The sequence below is a fragment of the Nanorana parkeri genome, unplaced genomic scaffold, assembly GCF_000935625.1.
Source record: "Nanorana parkeri isolate BGI_ZX_2015 unplaced genomic scaffold, ASM93562v1 scaffold284, whole genome shotgun sequence".
NCBI classification, from domain to species: Eukaryota; Metazoa; Chordata; class Amphibia; order Anura; family Dicroglossidae; genus Nanorana; species Nanorana parkeri.
The window spans coordinates 969,697-988,144 of NW_017306552.1; the positions used below are offsets into that span (position 1 = coordinate 969,697).

Consider the following 18,448-nt stretch of genomic DNA (forward strand, 5'->3'; position numbering starts at 1 on the left):
TATGGGAGCCAAAGCATAAGTGTCATTCTGCTATATAAAAGGCAAAACAGAAAATTAACAAAAATGTTTGCAACTTGCGATCAACCCAGACAAAATTTGCTTTGCAAAGACACAAGTGCTCACTGCATCTTCTATTCATAATTATGTAATGCGTTAGTGTCATTCCCCATTCAGCTCAGCTGACGTATATTACAGCTGCCTAACAAGACTTGGTTTATGAGAGGTTGTAGCTCCAGAGTGGATATCAATAAGACATTCTGGCCAAGTTCCCAGTATGGACAAATGGAATAAGCCACAAATTCAGTGAGAGCAGAAAAAGCATTCATAGTAAATGGATTTCTTTAGATAGCTGCCTTGTAAGAATCTGAAACAATCCTTCACTTATCTCTGGAGTAGAATACACACGCTTGCCTGACACGCTAGCCACACACAGAGGCTGAGCAAAACTGTGCTGTCAATGATCACACAACTTAGGGGCTTTCTGTGCATCCAGTGTCCCTGATAGGTTTGGATGCGTATTGTGACATACCACCAATCAGTACTGGATGTAAATGGAATGTACGGTGTATTTGTATATATTTCCTTTATTTTCTTAGGGGTTATTTTTAAATATAAAATTATGAAAACATGCAAATATTTCAGATTTACTACTTGCAGCCAACAGGTGGAAATCTATAGGAAACTGCAACACTTTTAGAAGACAGATTTCCTGCTCCAGCACTGAAAGGAGAAGCAATAGACTGATGGTCTCATTCCTCAGGTCACTGCTCTCTCTTTCCAGCTCTATTTTAAAAGCAGGGAAAATCAGATAATACAAGGGCTGCAACTAATGATTATTTTGATAATCGATTAGTTGGCCAGTTAATTTATCGATTAATTGTATTTAAAAAAATAAATAAAAATGTCATAAATACCATCCTTACTTGAAAATGAAATACACAATTGCAGTGTTACAAAGTTTACTTGAGAATAAAACTGTATGCACAATTTTTTGCAATCGCACTGCACTGGAAAGCACAGCATTGTGGTTCCATGCATTCCAGTGCGGGCAATCACACTGTGGGTGGGAGGCGCGTTTGAGGTGACATAGAAATGAATGGCACTGCAACGCACCTCTTGCAGCTGAATTTGTCAGGCCGGAACCGAAAATGACTTTGTTCCCACATTCTATCATTTATTTTTTTTATAATTATATTGTAAGCACATGGCGTTTGACCAGCTTCAGCCAGGGAATGACAGCTGCCAGTGCCATGATTCCGCAGACCGCAGCTGAAGGTAAATACAGCAGGTAGTGGGCGAGTGCACTAGGCAGCCTGCTATTGGCCATTTCAAATTGCAATAACCAATAGCAGGCTGGCTGTTGCACCCACCCATGCTTGCTCTGCTCTCCTCCCAGCATAGAGGAGAGAGCTAGGGGATCCAACCAACTAATCGATAATGAGAATAGTTTACAAATATTCTTATAAAATCAATATGTTGGTTGCAGCCCTAGATAATAGATAGCTGAATGTTTTAGGGAACAGATGCACCCCTTTCTCCCTTGTTGAAGAGACTACAAAAGCTATGTATAAAGTATAGAACTAACATCTATGGAGCAAGTAAAACACATCCTAGAAAAAGGGATAAGAAGGCCCTGGTACTGAAGTGGTTAATGTGTCACCCAAATTTCTTAGTAGCTCCACCAATACTCACCATATCTGTGCAAGAACTGGCGGGTGAAGTCCAGACTGGAGGAAGAAGTTTCTGGCCTGATCTCCTGCAATGAACACAGTCCAAGAATAAATAAAGAATATCTTATAAATGCAAAAGTTACAACTGCAGCCGTGCTATACAAAAGTGAGCATGCTATTAAAAGATACATTTTGTGGATTTTCTGATCTTAGCAATAATCTCAGCATTAGAAGTTCACCAAGTTGCTTTACTCGTCATCAGCAGATGCTCTTTTCACTGGTGCTAAAGCACCATGCCAGGCAACAATAATCAGCATTATTTAAAGCTGAACTCCAGACAAATCTCTACATTCACAGATGAAATACATATATCGGACTAGATTAGTTGCCAGAGGATTCGTATTCCTGTCCATCCATTCCTTACAGTTACTCCATTCTGGCAGGGCAGAAGACCTGATTTTCCTCTGCTGCAGTAATTACCACAGACCTTGCCCCTCCCCAGCCTGTGACTGTACACTGAAAGGAGAAGCAGAAGACTGATGGGTCTCATCCTTTGGTCACAGCATCCACTGCAGTAACGGATTGGCTCCTCCTGCCATTTCTCCCTCTACCATCTGAGCTCTGCTGTACAGGGGATTGACAGTTGATACCAAATCAAATTCAGGTACTAAAACTGCTAAATACATTTAAAGTGACACTAAACTCAGAAGTTAAATCTTAAACATACATTCAAGTAACTTAACTATTAACAAAAATGTACCTTATTTGTGTATCACTCGGCTGTAGATCCTCAAATCATCTCTGAGTTGGTGCCGACACTGTCCTTCCTTCTGCAGGGTGGCTACTTTTGTTCTACATGATCCCCGTGTGTGTTGTAAAGTAGTCACCACCCCAAGGTCACTCCTGTGATGAACTACAATCTCAATACAAATTAGTAAACTAAACATGGGACTGTAATCAATCACGCGAGCGAGCTTGGAGCGGCGATTACTTTACAACACACAGGGACCATGGGGTACAAAAGCAGCCCCCCTCCAGAAGGAAGGACAGTGTCGGCACCGATTCAGAGATGATTTGAGGATCTACAACTGGAGTGATACACAAAGATACATTTTTGTTAATAATTAAAAAGGTACTTGAATGTACACTATATTGCCAAAAGTATTGGGACGCCGGCCTTTATAATGTATTTTTAATATTTAGCTCCTGAGTTTAGTGTCGCTTTAATGATGCATTACTGAATAAATTGTTGCATTCATTTGAGCCTGGAGTTCAGCTTTAAAGTAAATCTGTAAGCTGATTTTCCAAAGCAAACTGAAGGTGCCCATACACCTTACGATTATCGGACGATAATCGTATGCGATCGACTTTTCGACGACAATCGTACGTGTGAATAGAGTGCCCGAACCGACATTACTGTACAATCGTACGACTTTTGACGGTCAAGCATGTTTGAAAACTTTGCTCGATCGTACGATTGTCTTAAGGTTGCTGGCGTTTCCGTCCGTCAAAAGTCGTACGATCTACACTGCGCATGCGCGAACGAAAATACGACAAATCAATTACCGCATTTCGTCCAGGTGCTTCTCGTTAATTACGGCTAAATTAATCTTGCGATAAGCGGGGCAGGATGGGGCTGTCGTACGAAAATCGTACGACTATTCGATCATCGGACGAAACGTTTCGTCCGATAATCGTAAGGTGTATGGGCACCTTAAGCCTGAAGATGTAGACATGGGGCCCTCCAATGCCAAAACGTATTGTTTAATTAGGAAATATACACAACCTGGAACTTCATCAAAAATAATTGATATTCTTAATTCATGGTCACAATTCCATTAAAAGCCCAGTGGATATCCACGCCACCTGCTTGTCTATCTGGGTAGGTGGGACCCTAAACCTGTGAACAACGTACCACCACTATTTCCTGAGGCCTTGGATGCTGTTCCATGAAAACCTTTGAATTCAAGAGACCAGGATACAATGTACACACATTTTGTTGGTGAGCTCTGTCATTCTCTTACCAGATTTTAAGGATATGGATTAAAGTAAATGCAAACTTTTTTTGGCTGGGGATAGAGTGGTGAGGGCTCAGATGCTCAGCCAGGTTTCTATTGTTGTTTTTGTATCGGTTGGGATGATCCAACCCTCTAAACTTGCTAAAGAAAAATGTCAGCTGCATTCTGATTGGTGGCCACAGGCAACACATACACTTCCCAACCAGTACTTAAATTAGCAACCATATGCCCCTACAAAGATGGAGCATCAATATTGTTCAATACAACACTAGTATTTAATTATCCAGTTATGTTTCTCATGGAAGGCAGAGCTCATAAGTGGAAGTTAATGATTGATTTGTGCAATGATAATTTTATTTTGCAGTAAAAACAAACATGCAATTATCTAGCAAGACATTGCAGAACTGGAAGGGAAGGATCCTGGAATCAATACAGCAAAATCTAATTAGCGTGTTAACCAAATTACTGTCCGTGAGCGAGGCATGAATTTGCCGAAATGAATTAGTAAAAGTGGGTGGGATATACAGTACTCGGAAACAGCACATCCATTCGTCTGAATTAATCAGATTAGGGGTGAGATTAGCAGGAGAAAATCCCATTACCAGGAGGATGGCTTGGATAGGACACCAGTTCACAATTTCTGACTGCCACAAAAGGTTCATGTCCGCCATGTTTACACTGAGCAAATCTCAGCTCAAAAGTTAAAACACACACACCTGTGCAAAAGTTTCAGGCAGGTTTTTTAATAAAATGCTGTAAAGTAAGAATGATTTGTTTATTTTTATCAATTCACAAAATGCAAAGCGAGGGAACAGAAGAAAAATCTAAATCAATATTTGGTGCGACTGCCCTTTGGCTTCAAACCAGTTTCATGTCACAGGACATACACCATGGCAAGACTGAGCACAGCAACAAGACACGAGGTAGTTATACTGCATCAGCAAGGTCTCTCCCGAGCCAATATTTCAAAGCAGGCTGGGGTTTTAAGATGTGCTGTTCAAGTTCTTTTGAAGAAGCACAAAGAATCCGGCAACGTTGAGGACCATAGACGCAGTGGATGGCCAAGGAAACTTAATGCAGCAGATGAAAGACTCATCGTGCTTACTTCCCTTCGACATCGGAAGATATCCAGCAGTGCCGAACTGGCAGAAACCAGTAGGACCCAGGTACACCCATTTACTGTCCAGAGAAGTCTGTCCAGAAGTGGTCTTCATGAAAGAATTGCGGCCAAAAGCCATACATCCGACGTGGAAACAAGACTAAGCAACTCAAAAGGTGCACGAAATCATAGAAACAGCAGAAAAATGGCAGCAGGTGCTTTGGACTGATGAGCCAAAATGTTAAATATTTGGCTGTAGCAGGAGGCAGTTTGTTCGCCGAAGGGCTGGAGAGCGGTACAATAATGGGGGTCTACAGCAACAGTGAATCATGGTGGAGGTTCCTTGCAAGTCTGGGGCTGCATTTCTGCCAATGGAGTTGGATATTTGGTCAGTATCAATAGTGTAATCAATGCTGAAAAATACAAGCAGATACTTTGCCATCATACCATACCATCAGGGAGGAGTGTGTTTGGCCCCAAATTTATTCTGCAGCATGACAACTCCAAACATACAACCAATGTCATTAAGAACTATCTTCAGCGTAAAGAAGAACGAGTCCTGGAAGTGATGGTTTGGCCCCCACAGAGCCCTGATCTCAACACCATCGAGTCTGTCCGGGATTACATGAAGAGACAGAAGGATCTGAGGCAGCCGACATCCACAGAAGATCTGTGCTCAGTTCTCAAAGATGTTTGAACAACCTACCTGCTGAGTTCCTACAAAAACTGTGTGCAAGTGTACCTAGAGGAACTGATGCTGTTCTGAAGGCAAAAGGTGGTCACACCAAATATTGTTTTGAGTTGGAGTTGTCTTCTGTTCATTTACTTTGCATTTTGTTAATAGATAAAAATAAAACTATGAACATTTTAATTTCTGAAATCATTCTTACTTCACAGCATTTTTTCACAACTGCCTAAAACTTTTGCACAGTTATATATATCATTCTAGAAATTATTAGAACTATCAGAAAACTAACCAGGTGACCCGTTTATGTGAACAATCTCATTCCCAGGCTATGTACATCCCTAAGCTTAGTTACTTTCAGAGCAATTACCCAAAAACAAATTCTGATTTCACTGGCTACCCATTTTATTGGAACAAATTGGTAGCCAGTGAAATTCAAATTTGTTTTTGAAAGACAAGTAAAATATTTGCCGGTGACACAAACTGTACTCCAGCCAAAAGGTATCAGCATGAAGATTTTTACTTGTCTTTCAATAAAGTCCATTACAGAATACCCGCTGCCATGTGACAGCTTCTTTTTACAGAGTCCGGGGACTGCAAGCATTACAAACAATTACCAGTGATGTAGCCAGCGGTTGGTTGGAGTCCATGGAACTGCTGGTCATGTTTAGCTCTCTCCTCCACTGTTATGGCCCAGATGTCCAAATTCCCTGCTAGAGAGAAAAAAAAAAAAACAGAAAAAAAAGATTCTGAATAAAGTAGCTAACCGCTTATGTAATACTTGCCCAAAAAACTAGACATACTTGTGAAGTAGGGATACACCAAAATGACATTTTAAAAATCAATACTGATTGTGCTCTGCTCTCCATCCTAATTGCTCCGCCCGTCACAGGAGCCGAGCTCTCCTCCCACACCGCCCGACTTAGCACCCTGACAACTCTCTCCTCCCTGCACCAAGCAGCCCGACATCCTGACAACTCTCTCCTCCCCTCACAACCCAGCCCGACAACTCTCTCCTCCCCGCACAACCCAGCTGCGCATCCTGACAACTCTCTCCTCCCCGCACAACGCAGCTGCGCATCCTGACAACTCTCTCCTCCCCGCACCGCCCTGCTTAGCACCCTGACAACTCTCCCCTCCCCGCACAACCCAGCTCCGCATCCTGACAACTCTCTCCTCCCCGCAACACCCGCCATCCAGACAACTCTCTTCTCCCCGCAACACCCGGCATCCAGAGAACTCTCCCCTCCCCGCAACACCTGGCATCCAGAGAACTCTCTCCTCCCCGCAACACCCAGCATCCAGACAACTCTCTCCTCCCAGCAACAACCGGCGTCCAGACAACTCTCTCCTCCCCGCAACACCCGGCATCCAGACAACTCTCTCCTCCCCGCAACACCCGGCATCCTAACAACGCTCTCCTCCCTGCAACACCCGGCATCTTGACAACGCTCTCCTCCCCGCAACACCCGGCATCCTGACAACTCTCTTCCCTGCACCACCCGGCTTGGAATCCTGACAGGTCTCTCCTTCCCGCACCACCCGACTCCGACTCCAGACAACTCTCTCCTTCACGCACTGCCACACTCGGTCTCCTGACAGCTTCTCTCCTCCCTGCTGGGCACCGGCAGCTGGATCGGCTCTGTGTCATCTCTGATCCTTACTACCTCTGCCGACACAGGCGGGGGAGAGCAGGGGGGATTAGAGGGGACACAGACCGGCACCTAGCCAGGAGCAGACAAAGCTAGGGATGCACCACATTTTCAGCCGTTTTGGTAGTATCGGCATTTTGCCCATAGAACCAAATTCATCCGGAATGTCTCGGTGGACGAAATTTCAGTGCATCCCTACTTTAAAGCTCAGAAAATATTGTCTATAAACAAGAGTCATGTGTATTCTTACTTCAATTTTCAGCACAGGCTTTGTACAACACAGTAATGAGGTCTACTTTTACTAGGTAATAAAAGGATCTGCAAAGGCATGCGGTGCACACACAGAGGATTTATATCCTTTATGGCTATCAAGGAATATATTTAATTGGAAGTTTTTATGTCCCCGGAGGTCAGCTTTAAGAACCCAGATTTGTGGGATAGTAGTAAGGGATATTAGTAAGGACCACAGTGTATCAACAGTTCCAATATTCCTTGTGTTACAAAGGTTATATGCATTTGTGCTCACACACCCAACAGGTTGGTTGCCACATGTCGAAAATTTTTCATTTTAATGAGTCACGCGGTTAGAAAACATGCAAATGAATGGTGCTGATCAGTGCTTGCTTCAGTTCCTTCAAGCACAAAAACAATTGCAATAGCAGCTGCAGATAGATTTAAAAACTTTCACAGGTTTCAAAAAAAGCCAATCTACAGGTAAAACAATACACGTGGTGCCAAAAGTCAGAATACATCTGCATTATGTATTCTTTCTGGGCCTCCCATTACCTGAATTCCACCAGGTGGCGAAGAATCCAATACGGTACTGAGTGACACCACTGAAAAATGGCACCAATAGTTGCAGAACTGCCATCCTGACACACGTCAGGACGCAGCAAGTCTGCCATAAGACTTTTTGACTAATTCAGCCTACCAATCTCGATGACTAGAAGCCCCCCTCAAAACACAATTATCAGAGAAGAAAACCCATTGAAATCTGTAGCCACAAAAATATGATGGTGGTTCATTAACCACTTGTTGACCAGGTGTTCACACACCCTTCCTGGCTAGGCCATTTTTCAGTATTCAGCGCTGCGGTGCTTTGATATTTATTCCGTCATGCAACGCTGTACAGAAATTAATTTTATACCATTTTTTGGGGACAGATAGAGCTTTATTTTGGTGATATTTAATCACCACTGGGGGTTTTATTTTTTACTAAGAAAAAATTACAAAAAATTTAGAAAAAAAACTTTGTATTTTTACATTGTCAGGAAACAATTACTACCCAATTCTGTGGTAAAATTATAAAAGACGGGGTCACGTCGGATAAATAGACACCAAACATGTCAAGCTTTAAAATTGTGCACACCCGTGAAAACGCAAAAAACTACCATACCCAAAGCTTTAAAAGCTTTTACTGCTCATCAGTTTAGTGTTATGCGTGTATGTATGTATGGGTGGGGACTTTTAAAAAAACATAATGGGTTTTTTTTCACGTGTCACTTTACTTTTTTTTTTGCAATTTTTTTAATTTAACTTTATTGTTATCACATAGGGGGCTAAGAAACCCCCCCTATGTGATAGCAAAGAGGATGTGACAGGTTCTCTTCATGAAGACATCAGGGGTCTCTAAGACCCCTGTCACCTAGGGACCCCCAAAGAAGCTGATGAAGCAGAGATCTGCTTCATCAGCTTCTCTCCAGCTTCTGAAGCTGGAGAGTGACACAAGAATGCAGAAGTGATGCAATATAGATCAGTTCCGCATTCTGACCACCATTCATGATCCACCATGCTGGTCCGGGGCTCACACCAGGCACAGCAGAGCCCGGGACAACGGGAGGGGGGGCCGCAGATACCGGAACATAGCGATCTGCTCTAGAGCTGGCAGATCGCTTGTATGTAAACAGGCATCGCTGCCTGCTTTTACATTTTGGCACTTTCCCACTTACGTGCGCGAGGGGGCGTGGCTGATGGACCGTTTAAAAACACCCGCTCAGATCCAGGAAGCTTCCGGCCGGCCGGATAAATGGGTGGGTGGCATTTCTCTTTAATGCTCCATTATCTCCTTCCCCATCTCCGTTTATGTAGAAAACCACAAACTAAAGAAGAACATGAAACCTGTGGGCCCAACACAATTGCAGCAGCATTTTACCCAGGAAAGCAAAGTTCCTGAGAACCATTACGTATTTAGCTATCCCAGTAAACAAATGTTATAAGCTTATACTGTCATTTGTAGATAGTTCCACTTTAACATCAAAACAAAAAGGGAATGTGTCTTTAAAACACACAATATGTAAATACATAAGACAAGTGAAAGTAAATGATGTCACGCCTTTATGTGACACATTCACCTTGGACATGCTCTTACCTCCAAAAGGAGCCGCGGCAAATTGAGCCATGTTGGTGCCCGTTTAGCTTGCTAGATAGTGCCTGCAAAAAACAGGAAATAAAGATCAGCTACAACTTTATCTCTTGTAAAGAATAAACATTTACAAACTTTTTTAAAAGTTGAGTTAACCAAATAGTCATAATAATGTAAGGAGTTGGAACCACCTCTTATCATATAATACAATAAAAAAAACTGCAGGCAGGGTTTTTGGGGACCCCTACCCCTTAATGGGTGCAGCAAATGGCTTGGGTGCAACTATTAGGGCTGAAGCATGCTGGTAGTGGGAGGGTTTGTTCTGGGCAATAGTTTTTTTTGCTTCCTAGTGTTCAATCCTCCTGTAGCAGACAATAACCAGTAGGGTAAACACCTTCAGGGTCCCTCAATGGCCAGGAAAGAAAAATATCTGATATATAACATATAAGACCTGCTCCTAAGACCTGTTGTGAGCGGTCAATACACAGTATTTTTGTGGACTGAGAGGTGTCAGCCCTACCCAGTTTTATTTTGCTAAACTATTCAACCAGGTCTCTACTCACTGGAGAGAGAGAGGGTATAGGGATCCTTAAATCCAGGGTAGTACAGACATGGACTGGTGAGTCTCTTTTAGCAATTCAATGTAGATCCATTGGTAGCAGAGCGAATAGGATTTTGAGTAGCAGGTGAGCAAGGATGAGCACAGATCTTAGCAGGAGAGACACCAGACCTGCTCCTGAGGTCCACTATGTTCCGGGTACCTTCACCAGCCATCAGCTGTCCTGGTTCTCATCCTCTAGCAATGGCAAAGGCCTCCTCCATAATTGAGTCCTAGTGAAACTCTTCACGCACTCCAAAATCCCCACCCCCCACGCCTAGCCTGGAGGGCATGTTGGATGGCACCCTGTCCTGGACTAATCCATGGTGGGCACAAGACTGAGCACATGGTAATTCCCTCCAGTATATGTACCCTATCCCAGCATGCACCACTGGTTCAGAGAAACCCAGTGATAGGCTAGTGATTTGCACATACACTCACAGTGTCCGTCATTGGCCATCCCACAATACAGCAGAGTCACACTCCACCCAGGTAGGTACAATCAATGCCAGACACCTGGAATTAACCAGATAAATACCACTATAATCCAAGCAGGCCGACTACAGCCCTGGCCATCACTAAATGTCTAGTAGCCACATCACAGAAGGTAATGGGGGCTACACTTCATTCATTCAACAGACCAAAAGGGAGCATACTCGTTAGAGCAGGAGTAGGCAAACTCTAGTCCTCCAGGTGTGGTGAAGCTACAAAGCCCATCATGCATCCACCTCTGGGATTCATGCCTGTGGCTCTCAGAGTCTTGCAATGCCTAATGGGATTTATAGTTGCACCACAGCTGGGAGGTGCAGGAGTTTGCCTTACCATTCATTAGAGGAAACCAGAGGTTGTCATTGCGGACCTTGAAAGAGCTAGTTACCTGTCATGTTGATCTATATCAGGGGTAGGCAAACCCAGCACTCCAGCTGTGGTGAAACTACAAGTCCCATCAGGCACTGCAAGACTGACAGCCACAGGCATGATGGAATTTGTAGTATACACACAGCTGGAGTGCTCTGACCTAAATCAATACTATGATTCACTGACTAGGAACAAGCATGCAACAAAACTAAGTAATGCTTTGTGAAAGGCAAGGGCGCACTTACCGGGGGGCAGAGGCTTAAGATACTAAAGCCATTTTATCAGAAAGACAACCTAGGAACGAACATTGTCGGAAAGGAGAGCTCAGTAATTTCCGCCTAAAATTGATCACGTTTCCTTTAATAGAGAACTATGGGGCAAGTGTTTTTCCTCCCTCACGGGAGGACATATACTAACCTCCTCCCGTGACCCAATGCTCAGTATATAACGAGCTACAGCTTGCTATATACTGAGATCGCCGCAGCCGGGACGGATCCCGGTCGAGATCCACCCAGCTGCGTGAGTGATAGCCAGCACAGCCTATCTAGAGGTAGAGCCAGCTGTACCCGCCCTCTTCCCCATTTTTTCCTCCAGTCAGCGTTGGAGGATCGAAGCGAGAAGGGGGGGGGGAATCCCTGCGGGGAACGGTGAGTGACAGTCACCGCTCTCTGCAGGGAGATGGAGAAGTGAGCGAGCGACGGTATGCGTTTGCTCACTTCCCTGATCTATTGAGCCGACGTGTGACAAATTCATTGTCACACATCGGCTCGAACTATGAGGATGAGTGAAAAATCACTCACCTCATAGCTCTCCTTTAAAGAGGCACTTGGTCATCATTTTGAATTTTGTGTGCCAACTTGTATCCCTGAATTCCCCATAATATAGTCCTAGTCTGCCTGGAATAATAAACAGGGCACCTTATTAACTATTATGTACAAGGCTGATGGAAGACCCAGTGAACAAAAGACGACGAAGAGAAAGGAACACAAAAAGGCTCAAACAAAGTTTAGTGATGACAAAGAGTTGCTGGGAAGATGCCGGCGCACAATGGGAGACATTCACCACATGCAGGGGAGAGAAGGCTCAGCTAGCTTTGTATGCAAAGCCTTTCTCTGACCGTGCCAACAAATGGTGGACAAGTAGCACTACAGGTAATCACCAAAAAGGGATAGGTGTAGGCAAAACAAAAAAAAAAGCAAAAACGATACACATGCAATACTTCTCCGCAATACAGGCGGATTTCCACCGTTCATTTCTTTAACACCTGCTGATCCTGACAGAAATTCAGTAAGATCCTAACGTTCTGTAAAGCTGCCCACACACCTTACGAATATCGGGCGATTTTCGTATACAATGGCGTTTTTGTCCGATAATCGTAAGGTTGATGGGCAGTGTACAACCGCAAATACTGTACAATCGATCGACTTTTGACTATCCAGCAGGTTAGAAAACTTCAGTTGATCGTACGATTTTCACAAGGTTGGTGGCGTTTCCGTACGTCAAAATTCGTACGATTTACACTGCACATGCGCATATGAAAATATGTGCAGTCGATTACCGCAATTCTTCCAGGTGCTTTCTTTTAATTACTGCCGATTCAACCTTGCGATGATCGGGGCAGGATGGGGCCGCCATATGAAAATCGTACGGCGGATCGATCGAATGAAAAGTTCCGTCCGATGATCGCAAGGTGTATGGGCAGCTTTAGACCCCGTTCACATTGAGCGATTTATCGCGCGGTATCGCGCTCCAATGCAATCCAAATGGGGCAAAGGGTCCTGCTGTCGCGGGTCGTGTGTCGCTACAGCAGGACCCTTTTTGGAGCGGATTTAGCCGCGATTCAAGCTTGCTCAATGCAAGCTTGAACGCGACATCGCGCGGCAAATCTCGCGATGTCGCGCAATATGCAAATCGCGCGACAAACGCAGTGGGAACGGGGCCTAAGGCAAAGCAAGGCTGGACAAACCTCAGGAGCCAGGTAGCCAATTCTCGTTAAAAATTATAGCTGGCTCCTAACGTTTGAGGTTTTCCCTAGTTGTGGTCAATGGAAATAAATTATTGATTTATTTCAGGTATTTATATAGCGCCGACAATTTATACAGCGCTTTACATAGCGCACATTCACATCAGTCCCCGCCCTCTAAAAGCTTACAATCTAAGACCCCCTATCTCCATGCATACAGGGACAATTTAGACAGGAGCCAATAACCTTTCCAGCGTGTCTTTAGAGTAGAGAAAGGAGGTATTTCCACAGTGGGGTGTGCAAATGCCCAAAGGGAGAAAAGAAAAGGGGCTTTTTAGAAAACAATCCCAGACCTCAAAAATAAAATCTTAGAAAAACATTTGAGATATCATTTTAAACATTCTTAAAAAGCAAAAAGGTGAAAGAAAAATCACAGATAAAAACATATGCGGATGCATTCACCATCCGGTGACAATACCGTACAGTTATTAAATCTGCAGTTGCTTGTTTTCAAAATTATATGAGTGCTCCTGTATGTCCCAACATGTTTCGCCCAAACGGGCTTCTTCAGGGGAAGAGATCAGGAGAAAAATATATGTGTCGTGCATATATCTTCACGTTTAGTTGATCAGAAGCATAAGCACAAGAATATGATGAAAGCAACTGTGTTTGTATTCAGATAGAAATTGATTCTGTCGAGCAAAGATTGCCACACACGATGCAAGTGGGGGGGGTCGCATCGGAGAGAGCACACTGTAGTCGTCAGGCGAGATGCATCAACAGCAGACGTTGTTAAATTGGAGGCTATAATGTTCTGCTTTTGTGCTGTAGTGTGTTGCTGTCTTTCTCCCAGGCGTCAGTGTCTTTAGAGTGTGGGAGGAAACCAGAGTACCCGGAGGAAACCCATGCAAGCACAGGGAGAACATGCAAACTCCATGCAGATAGTGACCTGGCTGGGAATTGAACCGGGGACCCACAGTGCTGCAAAGCAGAAGCGCTCACCACTACATGCAGTATATCTCTTACATTTGCCCATGCTTTATCACATTAAAAATGCTAGAAGCACAGAAATATACCTGGGGATCTGCCAGAAATGCATCAGCTCCTAAATTCCGGCATTGAGCTGACAACACTGTGCCTCTGCTGCATGACACCCTTGCCAGTTTTCTCCTTGAGGAGGTATTCAGTAGTCAAGCAGGAAATAACATAGGCCTTGCCTCAGAGGCAGAAATGTCAGTTCAGTAAAGTTAGGAGCTCACTAGATTACTGGTAGGATCAACAGATATGTTCATGCTATTGCATTTTAAAAACCAGGGGTGGACAAATTAAATTGGACTTCAGGAGCCAGCAAGGTTTTAATTTTAGGCGTCAGCTCTATTGACAACAATTAGAGATAACCTCAAAAGTTAGGCTCCAGCTGTAATTTTTAAGGCGCATTGGCTACCTGGCTCCTGGGATGTGTTCAGCCCTGCTTTAGGGGCTCGTTCACACCAGTTCACTTGGACGTTATTGATCTTCACAGATCAATGCAGACTCAGCGCAAGGGCGCGTAGAAAATCATTGTAAATGCAAAACGTACCTTACGTAGTCGACCTTCTACAGGCACAGATGTAGCTCATGTATATAGTTACATGATTGCGAATGATCTGCTGTTTTAGGAACATACTAGCGAGCTATTTCTGAAGGCTCCTAAAGAAAGTTACAGAACAAAGGATGTGACAAAAAGTTGCAGTCCTCACTAGCAGCACAGGAGTGGATATTGTAATATCAAGGCTGCAATGGATCACACATGGACCTTGCAAGTGGATCTGCCAGAAATGTATTCGGCTCCTAATTTCATTATTTGGGCTGCATTTTTGTAGACTGAGTGGTATCAGCCCTGACAAAATTTCTGTTCCTGAAGTTTAATCTGCGTATATTTTGCCTCCCCTGTTTCCTCCTTCCCCCCTCACCAAAACATGCTAATGAAATGTTTAACATCATTGCTTCTCTATGCAAAGCAGGTAGATTGCGGCTGGTGGGAGGGGTCAGTAGGGTGCTGTACATATCACAACACCTCAGGAGCCTTCAGCCCTGATGCAGGGGGGCTGGCCATTGGGAAAAGCCATTCAAATATTAAAATTGCCTTGATTGGGTGGGTGTTAGTCTGGAGAAGTAGGCATTCCTAGGCAGGCCGGCCTAGGTAACAGCCACATACGATACTGAACCTCCAATATGGAAGGAGCTGAAATAAATGAAAGGGTCAGGCCAGTGAGAGCTTGGTTGGGGAGGAATTGCCTAAATGATGCCGGGCATCCACCAGCCAGGAAATTAGTAACGGTAAGGACGGAGTGCAGCTTTAACCAATCCCACCGGCAATGGACACCTCAGGAGAATCGTCCACCCATGCTGTTAGTGTTAGATTTTTATTTTTTTCAGTCAGCCTCCCAAAAAATGTTGTGTGTATACTCTGCTTTAGTGTATCCCCAGCTTAACTGAACAGACACTCCCTCAGCGAGCCTGATGTCATCTTTCAGACTGCTGGCAGTTCAGAATAAAGTCATTACACCAGCCAAGTTCCAAATCACACGCACCCAACTTTCCAAACTGCAAAGTCAGCCGAATTTATGTTTCAATGTCTTTAAGCAAACCGGTTATCCTTCACAGCAAACGGTTTTCAATGTCCCATCTTTGGTGGTCCAGAGAAGTAGGAGCTTCACAATGTGACCATTCAATAGCTTGTTGGAAAGCAGTGAATAAAAGTGCCCTTTAAACTGATCACAATGATCAGCTAGGAGGCAGAGAGACCCCATACAAATGGAACATCTAGCAATGCAGACACGGGGAACATGTTCCATGCAGTGCTGGGAACACTAGCCAGTGGAATGAGAGGCAGAACCATTAGCTGTTGCTCAAATTACCCTGCTAGTAGCTTCCAACATTTTGAAAATGTGAAAACATGATGAACATTAATGCAGCTCTATATCAATTAATCCAATAATGAAATGTATTTATTAGATGGAAGCAGTGCATGGATCTAAATTTGACTCATCCGCCTCTTGCAGTTACTGTACAGTTGAGCTCAGAGGGAGCAGCAGCACAGGAAGCCAAGCAGTTGTGCGAACAGCATGCTTAGGAGGAGAGTGCAGAGAGCTTAGCAAAGCTTAGCAGTCTTCTGCCTCTCCTTTCACTGGCCAGTCACGGGTTGGGGGAGAGAAGACCTGTAAGCATTACTTAACCCCTTCATGACCAGTGAGGTACAGTGCAAGTCACTGGCATTGGGCCCGATTAAACAGAAGGCCGCCGGGACTGTTTACGTTAATAAAGCCGACTGTCGGCTTTACAGTAGAAGCGATTGTGGCGGCACAGCTGCCGCCAGATCGCTTCTACGGGCAGCGTGTTTCCCATACTCGTACGCAGACAGGATGGACCCTGCCTGCATCTGAGCAAGGACACCTGCACCTGTACGGACGTGCAGTTTAGGTGAGCATAGGGCGGCGTATGGCCGCGTACTCCCATACAAATCACACGCAGCACCTGTCCTTCCTGGGAGCTGACCGATACGGCTGTGCACGCAGCACGGATCTGTACGGGCCGGCTGTTACTCGTGTGAATGAGGGCTAAGGAAGTATCTCTCCGAATATTATATTCCTTTTGTTATGAATGTCCAAAAATGTACTTGCATCTTAGTGCAGACTCCTGGGAAATCAGTCAGCCAATCACAGAAGAGGGAAGGGGCATTTCTAGTGGCTGTTCTGTACACCAACTGTTTACATAATGCCTCAAGTTTGCCATATTGCATTGTTTTTTTTATTATTAAAAAACTGCACTTTAAAAAAAAAAGTCATTTTTTTTTAGAACATTAAATTAGAAAATGGCTTGTAGATAGGATAGATATTTTTTGGTTACACAAGATTTTTTATTTGTGGAGTGGAGTTTCTCTTTAACTTCAGCAGAGGAAAATCAGGTTTCCTCCTTAATACTGTATCTTATTTGTATCTTATTTGTAGATCCTCAAATCATCTCTAAATTGGTGCCGACACTGTCCTTCCTTCTGGATGGTGGCTACTTTTGTTCCCCATGGTCCCTGTGTGTTGTAAAGTAGTCACCGCTCCAAGCTCTCTCCCGTGATGGATTATAATCTCATGTTTAGTTTACTAATTTGTATTAAGATTATCATATTTCAACTGTGCTAGCTGAGTGGTGTTCAGATTGCAGTGCTGACTTTCTGTTCATATATTCAGCTAAGAGCTGAGAGATATGCCATTCCTCATCGTGAACAGCTGACAAAAGAAGCCCGCACAAGGAAAAAAAAAACCAAACAAAAAAAACACGCACATACACTCAAGTCTACAGAGCACCGAATCTGGCCAAGTGACGGTCATCTCCCATAAAGATGACATTATCTGAGCACACGTTTTAGCTCAGCTCCCGTTTAAAGATCACAGTCTCTGTTCATCAGAGTAGTAACATGAAGCTTATAGTATAATTAAACCTTTGTTTGTTTTTTTTTGGATATATCTACTGCCAGCAAGTAGTAAATATATGCAAAAACAAAACAAAAAATGTAAAAAGTGACCAAATAGGTAAAAGCGTACCTCTGTCTCCGCTGCTCGCTCCCATCTGAAGATCTGAAGATTCTCGAGCGGCCATGAAGGACCATGGGGCGGGTGCATGCGCAGTAAAGATCTTGGGCCGGGAGAAGGAGAGATACATAGGGGAAGTCAATGCACCCAGCCGGCATTGACTCCCTGGGACACAGGAGACACAGCAGTCACAAATAAAAAATCTTGTGTAACCAAAAAATAAATAAATCTATATAGATATAGATATAGATATAATTACTACAAGCCATTTTCTAATTTAATGTTCTAAAAAAAAAAAATGACTTTTTTTTTTAAAGTGCAGTTTTTTAATAATAAAAAAAAACAATGCAATATGGCGAACTTGAGGCATTATGGCGAACTTGAGGCTGGATCAGGGACTGGCACCAGCGCTGGAGGGACACCTGAAAACTACTGGAAAGAAGATGATCGGATCAAGAGGCATCATTTAAGGCAAGTCCTTAAAGCAGTATGGGGGGACGGGGGATGTAACTTAATGTCACCTTTAAAGTCCCAAAATTTCTAAGTCAAGTCAACTGGCCCATGTCTGCAGACCAGTTCCCAATGGCAACAGTCTTCTGTGCTCCCAAGCCAAAAATGACAGAGTAAACACAGCTGCTGCCTCTCCCATGGATCTGCTCAGAATGTAGACAAACATCTCGCAAGTGGATGTCTGCAGAGCACAGCGCAGCCGGTCTACTCACAGGTCAAGTATTTCCAAATTACAGACACCCAAGGAGTTAAGAAGATGCAAAGAGAAAAGGTTACCATTGCAACAAATCAGAAGTGATTTATCTAACAAAGTTAACTGAGAAACTTGTTTTCTACGAAAGTAAAATGTGATCAAATAAAACATTCACTCTTAAGACTTAGCTGAATCCAGTGACTGTGCTTCTCTTTACTCTTTTCCTGCCAAGGCTTTTTTTTGGCGCGCTATAAACCATATTTTAGGCCAGAATA

At 43.8% G+C, this 18,448-nt stretch overlaps 1 protein-coding gene across 1 annotated transcript in view; it reads right to left on the bottom strand.

Annotated features, from left to right (window-relative positions):
- The window catches only part of ITSN1 (intersectin 1), a 140,547-nt gene that overhangs the window by 108,220 nt on the left and 13,879 nt on the right, over positions 1-18,448 (bottom strand). The window contains exons 2-4 of the mRNA XM_018557456.1: positions 9,493-9,554; positions 6,090-6,185; positions 1,693-1,756 (exon numbers count right to left, since the gene is read on the bottom strand). Coding sequence (XP_018412958.1) covers positions 1,693-1,756; positions 6,090-6,185; positions 9,493-9,523 — 191 coding nt within the window. The 5' untranslated portion in view covers positions 9,524-9,554. The remainder of the gene's footprint in view (positions 1-1,692; positions 1,757-6,089; positions 6,186-9,492; positions 9,555-18,448) is intronic.